A 20,644-nucleotide genomic window follows, 5' to 3' on the forward strand; every position below is an offset into this window, starting at 1 on the left:
TGCCTAAAACTAATACTTCAGTAGTTTTTGCATTTAAAATCTAAACCTCTTTCTGTGGCCTACATGGCCCAGCACCTGCTTTTCTTTCTAAGATGATTTTAAGTTAGTTTTTTCTCATTTGCTGCTTCCAGATACACTGATCTTTTCTCAGTTCTTCAAACTCTTTCACAACCCAGTACCTTTACATGAGCTGTTATTAACAAATCTGGAACAATCTCCCCCGCCCTCCCACTCATTCTCATCAACTTTTAGGTCCCACCTTAAAACTCACCTTCCCAGAATATTTTTTCCTGACCACCCTATTTTTTTTTTTTCCTTTTTGTCTTTTTTCGTGACCGGCAACGGATCGCAACCCTCAGTGTCGCACCCGCACCGGACCGGGACCAGCAACGGGACCGCAACCCTCGGTGCTACGCCCGCACCTCGCTCAGCCAGTGAGCGGCCGGTCTGCATGTGGGATCCGAACCCTCGGCGGGAGCGCCACCGCGCTTCCCAAGCGGCGCACTGTAGCAGTGCACCACCGGGCCGGCCCTGACCACCCTATTTGAAATAGGCATCCCCTTCTGTTTTCCGTCTCAGCTTTTTATATGTTTCCTTCATAACAGTTCTCATAGTTTGTAAATTATTTACTATTCCATTTACTTTTGGGGGGTCTCTCCCCACTAGATTGTAAGCCAGATTGTAACTAGATTGGCAAACAGTGCTTGGCAGATAAGAGCCTTTGATAAGAATGCTCCTCAACTTACAATGGAGTTATGTCCCAATAAACCCATTGCAAGAAGAAAGTATAGTAAGTTGAAAATGCATTTAATACACTTAACCTACCAAACATCATAGCTTAGCTTGATCTACCTTAAATGTGCTGCTCAGAACACTTACATTAGCCTACAGTTGAGCAAAATCATTAACACAAGTCCTATTTTATAATGAAGTGTCAAATATCTCATGTAATTTACTGAGTACTATACTGAAAATGAAAAACAGAATGGTTGTATGAGTACTCAAGGTATGATTTCTAGTGAATGTATATTGCTTTTGCACTGCCATAAAGTTGAAAAATTGTAGGTCGAACCATCATAAGTTGGGGGCCATCTAATTATTTGTTGAACTAAGTGCTAAATGAAGTGGCTAAAATGGCATTTCATGGTTTAATTGGATAATCTGTTATTGAGCTAAATAAATTTGTCTTTTAGTATAGTCTCAATAGAATTGTGATTTTTATTCTTAGATAGTGGTTTTGCTGGTAATATTAAAACTAAATTATGTCACTTGTCACCTGTAAGGTTTTCTTTTTACCTTCAAGTCATTATCCTTCTAAGTTTTAATTCTTGAAAGAGTAATCGTTTGATTAAAAACTCCAAGTGACAGGTAAAACAGATATTCCTGATTTTACAGAAAAGAAATCTTGAAATTCAGTGAGATTGAGTGACTTATTCAAGGTCATAGAGCAAAACAATATCCTAATTTCAAGTCTAAGAACTCCCTCTTATTTCCGCTATACCTCTCTGGTTTCAATGGCGTATCTCAGGATATTAAATTGCATTCAGAGAACAAATCCAATTTTCCCAGTGAGTTACAACTTTCTTTATTGCTTTTAAAATTTATTTTTAGAGTTAGAAGTTTCTGCTGAAAATTATAATGACCTTTGCAAAAGATCCAGAATTTTGGCTTCATTTCTATGGTTATTTGGCAGGACTTTATCTTTTTTTTTTTTTTAATTCTGACAGAGGCCTAGCATAAACGACCTTTAATAGTTGTATTTATCTTAGATACCAAGAACAGCAGTAAACCCTGTGAACACTCATTTTTGTTGTGCTTTGGCATAATTGATGAGCATACTAGTCAAGACTGTGAAAGCCTTGAAAATATTTTTAAATTATTATTCAAGCAAAATCAAGACTTCTAAGTGAGGAATTGGTGTTATTTGACAAGTTTTAAACTTTAGTCTGTTTTATCTTCAGCTATGCTAGTAGTTTTCAAACAGTTCCACAGAATGCCAGGCTTCCAGAAGGCATTCATCAGGATCCAAGAAATAAGTGTGTGGATTTGTGTCTGCTGTATCACCTGTAGTCCTTATTTCAGTACTCATTAGGTATAAAACCTTGAAAACCAGTGCTTGTATTTAGTTTTTCAGAAACCATCTTTAGCATAATTTGGCCATGTGACAGGAATTGTCATCTGCCCATCCCATAAAAGTAGCCTTGAGCATCCCTGACGCAATCAACAAGGAAATAGTTTGGAATCCCTGAAGAATTGAATTTTAGGCTGACTGTTTAGAAAGCACAAGGATCTTTACCACTAAATGAAATAAGTATCTCAGGGTATTTAGCAAGGTTTTTGCAAATTTGAATTCTAGGTCATATTTGCAAGATTGTTCTCTCAGTTATTACGAGTTGTAAATTGGGGGTGAATTTAAAAATAAGGTAAATTACTGTGTCTGAAGCTGTAGTTTATGTATATAGTTTATGTATATATTTAGTTTAAGTAGTTGATATGCACACAACATTTAGTAGGGGAAAAAACATAGTTTGTGCTTTTAAACAAACTGACAAAAAATTGTTAACATGTTGAATTTGTATCTGAACTCTTAACAAAGAAATTGACCAAGACTAGATCTTGTCCATTAAATAAGATAATGCATGTAAAGCATCTAGCAGGTGCCTGGCACTAGGTTATCTTGTAATCTAGCCTATCAGCTAAAGATGATGCCTCGTCTGAATTCCCGTAATGTCTTTCCTTTTATCTTTTTCATGATGGATGTAATATATGTACTTATGCCTCCTGTATGCTCAGTATAACTTTCAGCTAAGAAAATTGAGACTCCAGTGAAGTAGTAACTTGTCTAGGATGACACACATTTGGGATTTTAACCCTGGTCTCTCAGCTTGCCTTCAAAATCCATGCTTTCCTTTAAGAGAGGGGGAGGGGAAGTACACCTTTTGTCTCGTATTTTAGTATGTGCTGTTGTATACCTGTTTCCCTTTGCTAGGTTCTAAGCTTCTTGAGGGCAGGGATTGTGCCTTATTTGTCTTTGTTTCAGGTTTTAAGTGTTCTACATATTACTCTACTGTGTTTGCTTACTGAGTGTTGAGTGAATGAACACTTGAGTGAATATTATGTAATTTTCTTAGAAAATTGTAAAACCGAAAGCATTTATTTAAAAAAAAAAAAAAGATAACATTACTGCCTCTAGAGCAAGCCTGGACCCTGGACTCTAGTTTTAGACTCTGAGAGGATATATTTACTTATCATTTATAATTTACTAACTTCCCAAAAGAATTGTTTTCCAGAGCATTGGGCCTGATGGATGCATGTCCAGGCCCTTTTGACCACCAGGACTTAACATTTATTTTGAGCTTGTTAGTATGAAAAATGACCTGAATGCTTGAACATGTAGATAGAGAGTATGGGTTGTTATAGCTTTGGAGAGGAAAGGTTATTGGAAGGGAAGAAACTTTCTGAGCAAGTATGCTTTCACATTTTCTTTCATTTGATATAATTCTAATGAGAAACCTGTAAGACTAGCACATATTTCTCTCCTAATTACAAATGATGAGGGTTTAGTCAAGGAAAATGCTTAAAATCACAGTGATTAAATATAGAAATTGGGCCTTAATTCCAGGTTTGTTCAACTCTAAAGTCCATGGTCTTTCATATTTCACTTTTTAGTAGTTGGTGGACTGCCCTTCTAGTTTCTAAACCTAAGAATTTTCCAAGTAATTTGAAGTCATAATCTTTACATTTTGTGGCTAGAAATAAGACTTTCATAACCAAGTGAAAATAGGGATTTAAATGGTTTCATCTTAGAAGTCATATGTTAAATTTTATATACACTTACCTCAGATATAGATTCTTTTGCAATTTACAATCAGTTTAATAAGTAAAGCCTACTCAAATGAAGTAGAAGTCTTTTATTAAGCATACCTTCTTATTCCAAACTTGAGGGCAGATTCCTTTCATATGTCCTTGTTCCCGCAGTCCCCAGCCCAGTGCCTGGTACTTAAATACTTAATAAACATGTATGGAATTAACAAATTGAAGATTGTCTAACATGAACAGTTTTATTTCCGTGAAATCAGGAGTCATGAAATAAGCTCTTGCTCTCCTACTATGTGGCCCCCTCTTGCATTTCATTCTCCTGATTGTCAGCTAGGTATCCTCATTCTGGTTTACTACAACCCCTGCAAACACACACGGTTCTTTCATGCATGCATTTGAAAAAAGGATCGGGGTTGAGGTTGGAGTGGGGGGGTTATAACAGTAAGGTAGAAATGGCGATGCCCACAAGTAGTTTATCCATATAAATTAAATGATTACGTCATTTTTCCATTACTGATTTTTACCAAATTTGAACATCTTTGGTCTAACTTAAAATATGGATTGTTATGCTACATATGAAATTAACTTTGATAGACCCCAGAAGGGAATACCTCAGAGTTCTCCAGGGAGTATTAAACTGGGGGTACAATGAGAAGCCCATGTAATTGTTAATCCACCATATTCAGTCATATGCTACATAACCACATTTTGGTCAACGATGGACTGCATATACAACAGTGGTCCCATAAGATTTTAATGGAGCTGAAAAATTCCTATCCCCTAGTGATGTTGTAGGGCAAACAAAGCATTACCTTTTCTGTTTAGATATGTTTAGGAAACACAAATAGTTACCATTGTGTTACAGTTGCCTACAGTATTCAGTATAGTAATAAGCTACATGGGTTTATAGCCTAGGAGCAGTAGGTTATACCATCTAGGTTTGTGTAAGTGTACTCCATTATATTCGCACAATAACAAAATCACCTAACGACACATTTCTCAGAACCTATCCCTGTCGTAAGCAACACGACTATAACAAAGCTCCATGATCAGGGAAAACATTACTTTCATGTAAGACCCATGATGACCATTACAGGGACAGACACATTGGATTTGAAATGTTGGTTTGCAATTAGTTATTTTTCATGTGAGCAGATCTGTATAATATGTTCCCATTTAGGGATTTGCTAATTTAAATATGGTTAATGATTTTCTAGACATGGCCTTCTTGACCAGCTAGTGGCAGAATAAAAGGACAGAGTGGTGCTGCTGCTTTGCTGCTTGATAAGAGAGCCACCATAGTGTATCCTTTTTTTTTTTTTTTTTTTTTTTTTTTTTGCTACCCAAGAATTCTGTTGATTTTACTCTTGGGATAGGCAGCTTATTGTTTCATGGTATCAGGTGTGTGTAGAGAGTTGTTGATGACTTCTAGAATCCCAGTAGTGATGAGAACTGTATAAATCTCAAAAGTTAGTGGAAAATTGGGAGGTCTGCACAGGCCACAGAAAACAACTGCACTTATAGCCATTACATAAGTTGACATTTCAAAGAAGGAACTGATATTGGCACAGATGGGGAGCTAGTGAGTTCCTTTGGCTTGTTGATCATTTCAGAGCCTATGAAATAGAAACAGTGTTCCCCAGTCTATGAAAGTCTGCCTATTATTGATGAAGAACTTTAGGCTCTGTATTTGTTTGAAAGGAAAAATCATTTCATCTTTCATTTTGGAGGCTATAACAACAGTGTTTGCAGTTGGTCTTGAATAAATGGCATTAAACTTTCTGGTAAGTTTTTAAGACAGTTTTTGACCACTTAATTTCTCACATTTTAGCATTTAGTAAATAAACTAAAATGACTCAGTGTGGTGTGTGGAATTGGAGCTGCACGATTGTTCAGTTGGTGTTACAAGGCTTGCATAGAAAGGTGAGGCTAATCACAGGAAATCAGAAAAGGTAAGTTTGGCTAGAAAGGATAATAGGAAATAGCATATGAGAATAGGCAAGTAAGTAAGATGGTGATATTAGAATGTAGAATTCCACAAAGTTTTACATTTATTATGTAGAAATGGCCTTAAGTCCCCATTCCTTTCTGAGGTTTCTTACCTTTCTTCATGTACTTCCTCTCCCCCTTCCCCTCACTACATACGCATACACACAGAAAGGGAGATTAGAAGAGGCAACATTAAAGTGGCAAAACAGTACAGAAGAAAGAAAATCAAGAGTCAGGAAACCTGGTTTTGGTATTAGCTGTCTAACTTTAACAAGTTGCTTAAGATCTATAAGATTAAGTTTGGATTAATTAGGAATTTAATCAGCTAAAAGACAGCTTTTGTTTTGATTTTCTGCCACAAATCTTTGGAAATCCTAAACATTGGGTTTGAGAATATAAATGGTCTCTTTCCAACCACATATTGCTGTTCTTTTTTTTTTTTTTTTTTTTTCCCTTTTTGACTGACCGGTAACGGGATCACAACCCTCGGTGTCGCGCCCACACCGCGCTCAGCCAGTGAGCGGGAACCGGTCTCCACATGGGATCCAAACCCTCGGCGGGAGTGCCACTGCGCTCCCAAGCGGCGCACTCTCCAGTGCGCCACCAGGCCAGCCCTCGCTGTTCATTTTTAACAAATGCAGATAGCCACATTATAAAAACTTTGAATATTTCACTTAGCTCTGCTATAATGAGTAGACAGTCTGGTAGAGGACTCTTCTGCAAGAACTGGAAATAAAGCCATTGAAACTGTATATTGATTTACTAACTTTATTGTGTTGGATTTGAAAGGAATGCACAAGTAAAAAGCAGTGGTAGGATCAAAAAAAAAAGTTGGAATACAGATATTGGGCCCCATTCTTCAAACTACTCTATATACATTTTTGGTGATGGACTCAGACATGTTTAGTTAAAAAGAAAAAAAAAAGATTTTGATTAAAAGCCAGATTTGGGAATCACAGACTTAATTCTTCTCATTAACACCTGTTGCCAAAGTTTCTTAATCCCAGAACAGTAGAACCATTAAATTATAGAATTAGGGGGAACATAAAAGATCATCTAACATTCATTTTGTTTGTGTATCATCTGTGGCTGCTTTTGTGCTACAATGGAAAAGTTATGTTGTTGCAACAGAGAGTACATGGCCTACAAAGCCTAAAATATTTTTTTCTTCTTCTGTACCTTTATGAGTCAGAAGAGTTTAGATTTTTTCATTTCTCTTTCTTTTTCTTTTTCATTATGTTTACATTACAAAACTCTATTGCCAGGGACAGTAATCCATCAAGTCTTAGATAGCATTGCTGTACAAACACTTTTTAAGTTTGGGTCAGGGGTTAGAAATTAATTGTAGTGTACATTGTTTCCTGAGTATAAGTCTTTGTTTTGATCTGCTAAGCAGTTTGATAACATGATACTTTTTTGTTTCCTGTGCAGCCAAATGGACGGACTGTTGAAGTGGCTGAGGATGAAGTTGTCCGAACTCCTCGAAGTACAACAGCAAAGCAGCCACCAGAGACAGACAAGAAAAATGAAAAAGTAAGTTCGGGAGTATATGAAATTATTTGCAGGCTTCTTTATAAAGAGAGTGATGTATAAAAATGATGCTTTTCTTTTTCACAAGATTCTAGATGTACCCTCCATTTAAGGAAAACTCTGAAAATCTGAATTAATCATAGTGGATGGGTAGTGAAAAGTTTGGTTTTTGTTTTTTAAAAGAAGGATGTGTCACCAAGTATTTTTAATATTTCTGTGGCATTGTTAGATATTCATTATGCCAAAAGAATTTATTCATGACTTGAACATCTTTTGTATGAGTAAGGTTTCAGATATATAACATTCTTCTCATTCAAAAACAGAAATGTGTTACCTTTGTTACTAGGAATGCTCCTCTAGCATAAAAAGCTTAGCAAAAAAAATTGTCCAGCGATGTTAAGTGTTAAAATAGATTTCTGTTGTGATGGAGACATACTTATTAGACACAGTTTGACTTCATTTAGCAAAATAAAATGTTCTGTACTCAGATCATTATTTAAAGGTTTGGATGTGCACTTTGGAAGTGGAGTTTTCCAAATAAGACGGTCTGCTATACCCCGTAAATAGTACGTCCTGGGATTTTATTAATTTTCCAGTTGCTGGTATTACAAACTGACCCATTATACTCAGATCATTATTTAAAGGTTTGGATGTGCACTTTGGAAGTGGAGTTTTCCAAATAAGACGGTCTGCTATACCCCATAAATAGTACGTCCTGGGATTTTATTAATTTTCCAGTTGCTGGTATTACAAACTGACCCATTTTTACTTGACTCAATCTAGTTTGGAAGTAGGCAAAATAAACAAACTCTTAACAGTGATTCCCTCTAGTGTAAGAGAGACCTTTCATTGAATTCCTTTTTGTGCATTGAATTACGCCTCCCCCCCCTTTTTTTTACCCTATACATGCATAACCCCTTTTCAGGAAAAACAAAAGAAAAACACTCGCAGGTAGGTAAGTAGTTTCTAGGAACCAGGGTACAGCAGCTCCAGCCCTATGGAATAGTGGTATGAAATGGTTGCTACAGTTTCTTAATGCTTGCAGTTTCAAGTTTGTTTAGAGAACTGATGAGGTCAGTTTCCCCCGCCTCTCTGTAACCCAATGAAATTGGTCTAGAGCCAATACACCTGCAGGTAGAATGGCTTGAAATGAAGGATAGTTTCGGGAAGGAATTAAATTTATATCTTACTTTGCCTTTGGCAGAAAAGTAAATTGTAAATGACTTGCATTAACAAATAAGCATTTAATTCATGGATTGTGAGTTTACAGAATGAATAGCTGATGTGCTTAATCACGTCTCCCACCTAGTATTTCCTTGTTCCTGGGCTTTGTATTAGTGGGCATTTTATACTTAATCCTGCTTCTACTCCCTAAATAATCCTGAAAAATTTGTAGTTGGAATAATTAACGAACTACCATCAATCTTTGATTGATTAATCATATTTAGATTGGGTATAACAGGGTGTAGAATCATAGTTTAAAGTTTATCATCATTCTGAAATTTCTTATGGTAGGAAATGATTATAATAGTTGACATTTATTAAGTGTAATATGGCAGACACTGTGCAAGGTGGGGTATGTGTGTATGTATAAATATATTTACATACCCTGTAATGACAACTTATTGAGCACTTACTAGGTGTACGTCTAAGACTTTATAGAGATTATAAAAATAATTTATAGATGTTTATCCTCACAAGAGCTCTAAGGAGGTGATATTATACCTATCTTACAAATGAGAAACCTGAGGCTTAAGTTACCTGAGCTATAAGAAGTACACAGCTGACTTCAAAGTCTATTTTTTACTGCCCTATATTATTTCTAATCCTCTCAAAAACTCTTCCAGGCAGTAGTAATAGCCCCAATTTTACAGATAATAGCTCCAAAGCCTAGAGGGATTTTGTGATTTCATTAATTTCATTCAGTTTCTGAACTAGGATTTGAACCCAGCTTATTCTGATGCCGAAGCCCATGCTCTTTTTACCACTTGACAGTACAGCCTTTCAGTTGCTGTTGCTTTTTCAGTATAAAGCTTCTACCTTTGTTTGTTGCCTATTTGATTTGACTTTTTGAATAATAATAAGTGCTACAACTCATGGCTAGTGTTTTTTTGTTTTGTTTTGACCATTCTGCATCTTGAATTTATGCTTTTTATCTTGGTTTAGTCCAAGACACTCTCATTTCAGTTAATTTTTTTATACTGTTGCACTGTGTATGTTTTAAATTGGTAGTGTTTTTTTAGATTTCTTACTATCTTTCTTTATGAAGAAATATATCTTAGATCTATTGTGCACCTTAATATACATTATTATATATTTGTTTTCCTCCCAGAGCCAAATCTTGGGTACTTAGAGAACTACAATTTTTGCCTATAGAGTAATTTCACTCTAAAGTGTGATGTTGACTACCTCGCCCTGTCACTTGAGTAAGCCTTATAGATAAAACTTTCTCTAGAAACTGTATATGACAAGAGCTATAGATCTTAGGTCTACAAAGCAGGTTAAACTACCACAGTTTTCTAGGTCTTTATTTGGATATTAAGGTCAGTGCTTCCTTGATGCTAGTCTCTAGTAGAATGCACATAGGACCATTAGACAGGCTGAATGTTGTGCTAATAGATGCTGAAAGGAATAAAGAGAAATGTAAGATGTACTTACCCTGAGAGAAATTACAGTCTAGTTAAGGAAAAGTAAGCAAAGAGAAGATATCTAGTAACAGAAGACATTAAGTGCCAGGTATTCAAAGGAGAAAAGTTATCCTACTTGGATAGCCAGAAAAGGTGGACTTAATTGGATGCTAAAGATGGAGATGATGTTTGAGTAGATAGAAGTGGGGAGGCCAATTTTAGAGGGCGAGAGAAACAGGTGAACACAATCAGACATTATTCAGATGAAACAAAAGGTCATATCTAGACATACTCAAGTGAAAACTCTAAACAAGTTTAACTTGTCAGGGTAGGGTAGGGATATGATAAAAACTTAGCGGGCTGGCCGGGTGGCGCACTGGAGAGTGCACCGCTTGGGAGCACGGGAGCGCTCCCGCCAAGGGTGTGGATCCCATGTGGAGACCGGTTCCCGCTCACTGGCTGAGCGTGGTGCGGACGCAACACTGAGGGTTGAGATCCCGTTACTGGTCAGTAAAAAAGACAAAAAGGAAAAAAAAAAACCTTAGATATGTTCAGCTGGCAGTAACATGATTAACAAATCAGTTTTGCGTCTGTGATTGATTGTAAGGGTCTGAATTAAGGTAGACGTATAAAGATTGCTAGTAAGAGAAACAACAGCAGAAAAATGTATAATTTGGTCACTATCAGGTTGTGCAGAATGAAGTCAGTGGTATCCACGGAAATCATATCATTCATTATAGGTATTAATAAGGTCTTATATTTTTATGATGCTGCACAACGTACAAAATATTTTCACATCTCTTAATCCTGATGAGTAACTCTGGGGGATATTATCATTTTCTTAATATGGCTCAATAAAAAGTATTTAGTTAATTGCCCAAGGTCACATAGCAGTAAGAAATGCTCCTTCAATTGCTGTAAGGCAACAGTTCTCAAAGTGTGGTCATTGAACCCCTGGGAAGGGAGCCCCAGGGACCCTTTCGATGGGTCCCTGAAAATGAAACTATTTTCATAATAATTAAGACGTTATTTGCCTTTTTCACTGTGTTGATGCTTACACTAATGGTGCAAAAGCAGTATTGGGTAAAACTGCTGGCTCCTTAGCATGAATGAAGGCAGTGACACCAAACTATCAGTAATTGTATTTTTTACTGCCATCCTCTCACATTTAAAAAAAAAAAATGCTAGTTTCACTTGAGAGTATCCAAGTATAGGATAGACCAGAGCATTTTAATGTACAATCCTGTGCTGTATAACTATGTTTCAGTCAATGACAGACCATGTATACAATGGTAGTCCCACAAGATTATAATGGCTATACCATATAGCCTATGTGTGTAGTAGGCTATACCATCTAGGTATGCTAGTTTCACTTGAGAGTATCCAAGTATAGGATAGACCAAAGCATTTTAATGTACAATCCTGTGCTGTATAACGATGTTTCAGTCAATGACAGACCATGTATACAATGGTAGTTCCACAAGATTATAATGGCTATACCATATAGCCTATGTGTGTAGTAGGCTATACCATCTAGGTTTGTGTAAGTACATTCTATGATGTTCGCACGGCGACAATCACCTAATGGTGCATTTCATTACTCAGAACTTATCCTCATTGTTGAGCGATGCATGACTGTAGTAGAGTATGGAAAGTTCATTGATGCAGTTTCAGATTCCACGTTGTAACAACTTCTAAGAAACTACTGCTTGTCAAATTGCGGTGTAATATTTTCCCTTTTCTCTATGTAAAACCCTTCATGTCTTCCCACAGCACTTAGAAAATACTCCATAATCTTGAACATGACCTAAAAGCCCTGCCTGTGGCTCCAGTCTTATCTTCTACTTCTTACTCTCTCTAAGCTTCAACCACACTGGGTTTTATTTTTTCTTTTTTTAAACAGCTTTCTTCTGAGATATATCATAAAATTCACTTGTTTTAAGTATGCAATTTTAGTATATTTATTGAGTTGTACAGCTGTCACCACAATCTAATCTTAGAATATTCTCCTTACCTCAAAAAGAAGTCTCATGCCTATTAGAAGTCACTCTCCCGCTTTCCCTTTCCATTTATTCTCAATCCCTGGCAACCACTAATCTCTGGTGTAAGATCGAGGAAGAATACCCACAATTATTTGAAAAAACTATTAAAATATTCCTCCCTTTCCCAGTTACATATCTATGTGTATATAGCCAGATTTTCTTTACGTGCTTCAATCAAAATGTGTTACAGTAAATTGAATGCAGAAGCAGATATGTGAATCCAGCTATTAAAGATATTTGTGAAATGTATGCCACTCTTCTCACAAAAATGTTTTCTGTTTTAGAAAAAATAGTTTGTATGTATATGTATATATATATATATATATATATATATGTATGTATGTAAAGTTATATAATATGTAACTAGTTTATTATGATTATTTCAAAGTAAATTAATATATCTAAATCATTTCTTAGTTTAAATTTATTATGTGGTAGATATGACCCATATAAACAGGCTCTTTGGCATCCTCAAGAGTCTAAAAGAGTGTCCTGTGACCAAGAAGTTTGAGAATTGCTGCTCTAGGAATGATTGGTTTCTAGAAGGCCAAAAACAAAATAATTCTGAGAGACATACATTTAAACAAGTATAAGCTAGAGCAGCTCTTAGCAAAACAGAATACTGCATGCCCAGAGAGCTTATATACATTTGTGCTTTACCTTCCGTAATACATCTTAGAATATATTTAAAGTTTAGTTTAAAACCAGGTTGACAAACGATGGCATATCTGGCCCTCTGCCTGTTTTTGTAAATAAAGTTTTGTTGGAACACAGCCACACTGATAATTTATCTGTTGTCTATGGCTGCTTTTTCACTACAACAGCGGAGTTGGGTAGTTGCAAGAGGTTTGCAAAGCCTAAATTATTTACTATTTGGCCCTTTTTTTTTGCTGAACACCTGGTTTAAACTCTTACTGTAGTCTTTGGCTCATTAAAATGTTTCATTATCTGGAGTGTTTTGATATGGTCTCATTCTCTAGGTCTTGGACTCTTGACCTTTGGGGCTCCCATGTGCCACACGCTAGATAAATAAAAGGAGTTCTTAGCATTGTGATTTCTTGGATTCCCACCCAAGGAATTAGTTTTCAAGATTCCCTTTAAGGTAAACAAAGCCATTTTCTGTAAAAGACAGGATATCTTACCAGGGAAGCCTCATTTCTGCCCTTGGACTCCAAACAAATAGCAGATCTGAGATCAGAACCAGGACCTCCACCCCAGTCCATCATTTTTCTACCATACGATGGTTGTATCAGACAGAAAATGGCAAGAGGGGATTGAAACAGTGAAATGGTGAATTTGCTTTTAAACATGCTAAGATTGAGGTGAGAATGGAATCTCAAAGTGGAATTAATTTATTAGGTCTGTTAGATATGTGAGAACCATATCTGGGAAAGGGTTCAGAGCTAGATAAATAAAAGGAGTTCTTAAGAATGGTTTCCTGTAAATTTTTTAAGACTGTGAGTTGATAGCCATGCTGCTTATGCAGTGTGCCATGTCTTACAAGCCTACATCAGACATATTTAAATAATTTAATGGCTTGAATGATGGATCAAGTATACAAATATAATAGCTCAGATTTTATTTGAATGGGGAGATGGAGTGAGTGTTAGTAGATAGGGCTATATGTAATGCAATCTATTTTTAGGCTCTTTCATTGATTAACCATATAATAATTGGATAGCTTCTATGTGTAAGGTACTATTTTAGGCACTAGGAATACTATGGTTGATAAAACAAGAGTCCCTAGTCTGGTGAAGCTAAGCAGGGAAAAAAACAAAGCATATTCTCTAATATCAGTTGGTAAGTGCTATGAGAAAAAAAAAAAAAAAAGAGGAGGTAGGATAAAGTGCTGGTTGTAAGCACTTCCCTGAACCTGCAATCTACTCCTACTTCTGTTCAGGAAAATATCAGAAGAGTATGTAGTGGAATAACTTTGAATCTAGTTCCCGGGGGGGGGTCAATTGCAAACTTTTATACTTTTAAAAAGATTTATTTGTGACATTTTTCACAATCTCATTCTGATATTGTGTCTCAGTGTTACTAAGATTGAGAACTGCTAGTATAGACAAAGTGGAGAAATGTAACTGTGCCCCTTGGACCATCCATATTTCTCATTTAACCATGCCCAACTTGTGTTTGTATTTGAGATGTGAGAAAAGTAAATAGTGCCAAAATGTGGAACAGCATAGAATAGGGTCTTGCTGTATTTTGGGGGGCTGCAAGTGGATGAAATTAACTCTAAAGAAATGGTTGTCAGACTTTTAAAATGGCATTTGCTAAAAGTTCTTGAAATGAATTCTACTAACAAACTTAATTTTGCCGAGTACCTTTTTAAAAACGCTCTTACAGTTACAAAAATGAAAGGAATTTTCACACACTGGAAGTAAAAAGAACAAAAATCTCAGAAAGTAGGATGGTTTTTGCCATGAGTCAGTGGAAAACCTTAGACATCAGCCACTAGTCTGCAGATCAAAGCATCATAGTAACCATTTCTAACATGTGGAAAATACTCAGCATTTCTCTTTTTCATACTCCATTTCCTTTATCACTCCTGGCATAACCAGCAAAGTCTTTAGATGTTTATAGGCCTTTAAATATTAAAGCTGTCAGTTCACCAAATTTTTAGGGACCAGTACTTTCCAGAATAGAGAATTAATAAATTGAATAATGATTACATTCAGAACCTGGCTACTTACTTTGTATAAATAGCTATTTGCAAAATATAATATCACTTAACATTTGTACAGTATCCCTCTTATGATAGTTTTGATACTACACAAATATTAGATTATACTCCTTAAACTGATCTTTTCCGCATGAATTGGGCACTACTGGTCCATTATTCTTTCCAGTTCTTCCAGTTCTTTAAAATAGCAAAATTTGCTATTTGGGCAATTAGCCATTTGAATAGATCTACTTTTGCTGCCACCTTGTACCTTTTGCCGCTCTAATAAGTGGTATCACTTATTTTTTTGATATTGTCTAATATTAGAAATATTCATTCATGTTAAGTTAAAGGTGAAGGAGGAGCTCAATTATAGAAGTCATTTTTGTATGTTTTATAACCAGCTCAAAAATTTTTGATATTTTAAGTTCTATGAATTTGAGCAAATTATTTACACTTTTTAAAAAAATTCTTAAGACAACCTTATGTGAGATTAGTAGGAATTTTTGTCCCATGCAACAGTTGGAGAAAACAGCTTAGAATGATTTAATTCAAAGCCACATAGCTAATACATGATTAAATTTGTATTTGGAGTTAAATGTAGGGAGACAGAATAGCAGAGTTTTTGTGAGGGCAGGCTCTGGAGTCAAAATTGGACTTTAGTCCTGGTTTTTACCACTGATAACCCTATGACCTTAGACACTTTATATAATCTCATTATGGCCTCAATTTGCTTATCTGTAAAATGAGGGTACCTACTTTAGTTAGTTCCTGTAGGTTTATACTGTCCAATATGGCAGCCCCTTGCCACATGTGGATATTGAGCACTTGAAATGTGACTAGTCCAAATTGCAGTTGCTGTTAAATGTAGAATAAACACCAGATTTCAAAGACTTAGTTTATCTTCTTTTTCATACTATCTTATTAATAGGCTTTTTTGTATTGATTACATGTTGAAATGGTAGTATTTTAGGCATACTATATTAAATATGTTATTAAAATTAATGTCACATTTTAACTTTTTAAAATGTGTCTAATAGAAAATTTTAAATTATATACGTGGTTTGTGTTATACTTCTATTGGACAGTACTGTTCTAGACCAGGGATAACAAACTCTGTCCCCTCATCCCCGGCTCAGCCAGATGCCTGTTTTTGTGAATAAAATCTATTGGAACATAGTCACACCCATTTGTTTATATATTGTATATGGCTGCTTTCATGCTACAGGGACAGAGTTGTATGGTTGCAGCAAAACTATGTGATCTGCAAAGCCTAAAATATTTACTATTTGGTCTTTTACAGAAAAAGTTTGCTATCCATGCTCTAAACTATAATTGAGAAACGTTCAGTGTGTTATCTTAAGAGTAGATATGATAGGGCTGGCCCGGTGGCGCACTCGGTAGAGTGTGGAGCTTGGGAGTGTGGGGGCGCTCCCGCCGAGGGTTTGGATCCCATATAGAGACCGGTCCGCTCACTGAGGGTTGCGATCCTGTTACCGGTCACGAAAAAAGACAAAAAGGAAAAAAAAAAAAAGAGTAGGTAGAGTAGTGGTTGACAGGGGGAACAGAGGAGTGGGGAATAACTGCTAATAGTTATAGAGTTTCTTTTTTGGGATAAAGAAAATAATAGTGATAGTTGTGCAACTTCAGATATACTAAAAACTGCTAAATTTGCACTTTAAAAGGGTGAATATTATAGTATGTGCATATCTCAATTTTTAAAAAGTTATGAGCCTGGTTTGGTAGATTTAATAAAACAGTATATAAAACATGATACATGTTAATGATAATGATAACATGCAAAGAAACAAATGAATGCAAATCAATTAAAAGGACAGTAAAAGGACTTTCAAAAATACTTTTTTATGTACTCCCTAGTCAAAGACAATTTTTAATCATCTTCAAGAGATCATACCACTTGAGAATATTTGCAAGGATTATTGATAGGAATAGTTAGCTATCATTTATTGCTTATTCAAACTGTCATTTACAGCTTACTCATACAAAAGGCGTATAATTAAGATAAAATCTCTTATTTAGTTGTAAAGTTAATGTGTGTAGTGCACAATATTACGTACATAGCCAATCGCAGTATAGCTAAATGAGCGAACACAAAGTACAAATAAAAACACCATATTTTATGGATGTTAATTCCCTTCTGGAAGCACTTATCTAAATATAGAAGTTATGGCTTTATGGAGTTTTTAGCAAGCTTTTTTTTTGGCATGGCTGGTCAATACGGGGATCCAAACCTGTGACCTGGGTTTTATAAGGCTATGTTCTAACCAACTGAGCTAACCGACCAAACTTTAGCAAGCTTTTGAAAGGAGAAAATGATAATTAGCAGAAGGGAATTGGAAGACCATTCTAAAATGTTTGTATTGTGTATTTGTGTGTAGGTATTATATCTTGTTGAATTATTAAACATCTACTATATACAAATTGTAGGTATTTTTACATTGCTTTAAAACTAACAAAATATTACCTACTTTGTACAATTGACTCATTAATTTGTTATATTTAGGATATACAAATAATCTACTTTATGCATTCTAAAAACCAATAATCAGTACATCATTTTTCTTCTGAACACTGACTATAGGTTTTAATTTTATTGCTTTGAAAACACCATATTACAGTACCTTATTTATGATGTAAGTTAGAATAGCATGATGTCTAAGAGCACAGACTTTGGAGCCAGACAGACTTAGTTTTTAATTATGACTTAATTTACTAACTTAATATGACCCAGTACAGCCTATTTAATATCTCTAATACCTTTTCCAGTGAGTGTTTTAAAGGAATAAATAAGAAAATGAGTGTACTTAGCACATAGTAACCATGCAATAAATGGTAACCTCAAATTATTATTGCCACTTAATGTTAAGTTTTTTAAATTAAACCTATTAAATTTTTTAAGTTGTCAGCATCGTACATTTCATTATGTAGTTTACTGAGTCCTACCTTTTCAAAAAACATAATTAAATATTAAGTAACATTCTATTTTACTTTCAGTCAAAGAAAAATAAGAAGAAATCAAAGTCAGATGCTAAAGCAGTGCAAAACAGTTCACGCCATGATGGAAAGGAAGTTGATGAAGGTACTTGAGCAAGGGAAAGGACTGTAGAGAATTGTAATCCTTTTTTTTTAACCAAGGTGTATTATATAAAAGCTGCATTTGTTTCATTTAATCTTTTATCTGGCTCTTTTTATTTACTGTAGATTTTAATATACAAATCTGTGACATTGTTAGGAAACACTTCATTATCTAAAGTATTTAAGAATCCAGTAGTGCTTTTCCTGAAGGAAACTGCCATAAAATTTAAGGTCAATATTTTGAGCAGTTGAAAAGCCATTTATCTTGTCTTTGTTTCCTAGAAATATGGTTTGGTTTTTTTCCCCATTGTTCTTAAATATATCATACCTGAAAGGCAGTGTACAAACTACTTGAGTAAGCCATTTATTACCTTCACCTAACAAACCCATCTATTAGAGATTATAACACTCTTCTATAACTTCTACCCAGCAAGATAAAAAGATATACAAGACGATTTATTATCTCTCACTTTTTCTAAACCATAGATGAGAGATTTGATAAAAATTACTAGAATAAATAATAGCAGTTTATTGCTGAAAACAACATAATTAATGAGATTAGAATAAATCCTTAGGATAAAAAATATAATCGGCACTCTTGGTTTTTAGCTTAATATATAAATTTATCATGATATTTTGTGTGCCCCATCCTATCCCCCCCCCAAAAAAAAACTACAACTTTTTTGTTTTCCCCTTACTGAATAACATTTTTTTTCTGGGGCTATGTCAGGAGCCTGGGAAACTAAAATTAGTCACAGAGAGAAACGACAGCAGCGTAAACGTGATAAGGTGCTGACTGATTCTGGTTCATTGGATTCAACTATCCCTGGGATAGAAAATACCATCACAGTTACCACCGAGCAACTTACAACTGCATCATTTCCTGTTGGTTCCAAGAAGAATAAAGGTATATTAGTGGAACATTAGAGTGGTTCATCAAATCAAACACCTTTTAATCAGATGTACAAAATATCATTATGTCAAAATCTGACTATTTTGAACTGCTAACATCATTGTGCTGATATACCCTTCTTCATGAGAGTATTGTGAACCATGTATTGGTTTACCTAATACCAGCAGTGTTACGTGTTACATAATGAGTGGCCCATTAAGTTAAATTTTGCCTTTCTGCCTTGAGTCACGTGAGAAAATGATGTTGCCTTTTTTCCTCATGTGTATTGCTTTGCCCCACAATTCTCTTGCATCTCCATTTCTTACAGTGGATAAGATATTTATTAAATGGAATTATTTATCAACATTCTGCATGTTGGGTGCTTTCATTACAAGATGAAGCAAGCATGTTCTGGTTAGTGCAGGTTCTGTCTGGATTTCTTATCACCCCAGCTTTTTGAAAGTGTTGGTGTTTGATAAAGCAAGACCAGAACTTCAAAGTTTATTGAACATATGTTCTTCCTTCCCAGTATTTCAGATGTTCATACTATTCAATACTGATGGCTTCTTGGTAGCTCTCCTTTATATTGCCATCATTTTTATTCTGGAAACACTAGTCTGCAAAGTGATACTGTTCAACTTGCTTCAAGGCATTGGCTTATCTTCTGTCTTGTTTTCATCAATGACCTTCCCACCTCCGCACCACTCAGTTGTTTCCAGACCACTTTCTTAGCGTTGTTACTCTTTACTTTTTTGCTTGATAACTTGGTGGAATGTATTGCAATGACATGGTACAGCAATGACTTCTACTTATCCATAATCACTGTCACATATCAGCTGTGCTTTTAGTATTTTTGTTGGTGACCCTTTTTCACTGTCTTGTGCATGCCTTCCTTGCTAGCACAATCCTGTGTCATGCTGATTTTTTTGATACATTGTGGTATTATGTTTTTTAGTGTCAGAGAAATAGTATTTTTGTGTTATAACATGTATTCTCACCTCTTGCCATATTTCCTAAGGGCAAAGTTCTTCTTAATTTGATATGTTTGCTTCCAGGATTGCTGAAAAGGCAGGTGGTCTTGTTGAGAGGTGGCAAAGTTGAATCCAATTACAGAGCCCAATTCTCTAGTTCCTACTTAAAGAATTTTGATAATAAGAATAGCAAACTCTATCTATACTTGGGGCAGTTTTCCAGGTCCTTTATTGGCGTTTTAGTTGACTAAGAATGTGGTAACCAGAGAACTCAGTTCCTTACAGACACGTGAGATATGTTATAAAATGGACTTTTTTTCCGTGTAAGAATTTAGCACTTAAAGAAGCAATTTATTATAGATAATAAGTAAAAATTAATTTGTATGTTACTCCTAATTTAATGTGCATAGTGGCCTATTTAGTATTAAATAAATTTTATTTCTATTTCAACCAGGTGATTCTCAACTAAATGTTCAAGTTAGCAACTTTAAGTCTGGAAAAGGAGATTCTACACTTCAGGGTGAGAGAAATTACATGTAAATAAAATCGAAGGCCCACCAAAATAGAAACTTTTAAATACATGTCTCTTTCCTCACATGAATGACACAGAAGGGAAGAAAAAGGCTTAAAAATGATTTTTAATTACTAAAGTAACATAATCATAGTCCAGAGATTTTGGAAAATAGGTAAAAAGAAAAATCACTCCTACTTCTAACAGGTTTTGGTATATTCTAGTCCCCACCACCACCAGCCCCCAATGTACAAAAACGTTCTTTCAATAATAGTTTATATGCAGTTTTGATTCTTGCTTGCATCACTTAAGCCAGTAGAGAATAAGAATCTTTGGTGGACTTGGGTTTAATTTAGGTATATATGGGATAAAAGACTTTACCCCTACATATTAAGAAAAAGGCCTTAGTTTTTATAATTTTCAAAACTGGTTCCTTGACAGTATCAAATATTTCACAATAAATGTACTACAGTTTAAAGTTATTCAGTGTTTCACAAAGAGA

At 35.2% G+C, this 20,644-nt stretch overlaps 1 protein-coding gene across 4 annotated transcripts in view; it reads left to right on the top strand.

Annotated features, from left to right (window-relative positions):
- Nucleotides 1-20,644, top strand: part of MTDH (metadherin) — a 48,568-nt gene that overhangs the window by 2,362 nt on the left and 25,562 nt on the right. For 3 of the 4 annotated variants that reach the window (XM_008575210.1, XM_008575211.1, XM_008575208.1), the window contains exons 2-5: nucleotides 7,240-7,341; nucleotides 17,688-17,772; nucleotides 18,499-18,675; nucleotides 20,086-20,151. In XM_008575210.1, coding sequence (XP_008573432.1) covers nucleotides 7,240-7,341; nucleotides 17,688-17,772; nucleotides 18,499-18,675; nucleotides 20,086-20,151 — 430 coding nt within the window. The remainder of the gene's footprint in view (nucleotides 1-7,239; nucleotides 7,342-17,687; nucleotides 17,773-18,498; nucleotides 18,676-20,085; nucleotides 20,152-20,644) is intronic. The other variant, XM_008575209.1, reaches the window with a different exon arrangement.

Source organism: Galeopterus variegatus, unplaced genomic scaffold, assembly GCF_000696425.1.
Source record: "Galeopterus variegatus unplaced genomic scaffold, G_variegatus-3.0.2 Scaffold1156, whole genome shotgun sequence".
In the NCBI taxonomy this organism is placed as follows: domain Eukaryota; kingdom Metazoa; phylum Chordata; class Mammalia; order Dermoptera; family Cynocephalidae; genus Galeopterus; species Galeopterus variegatus.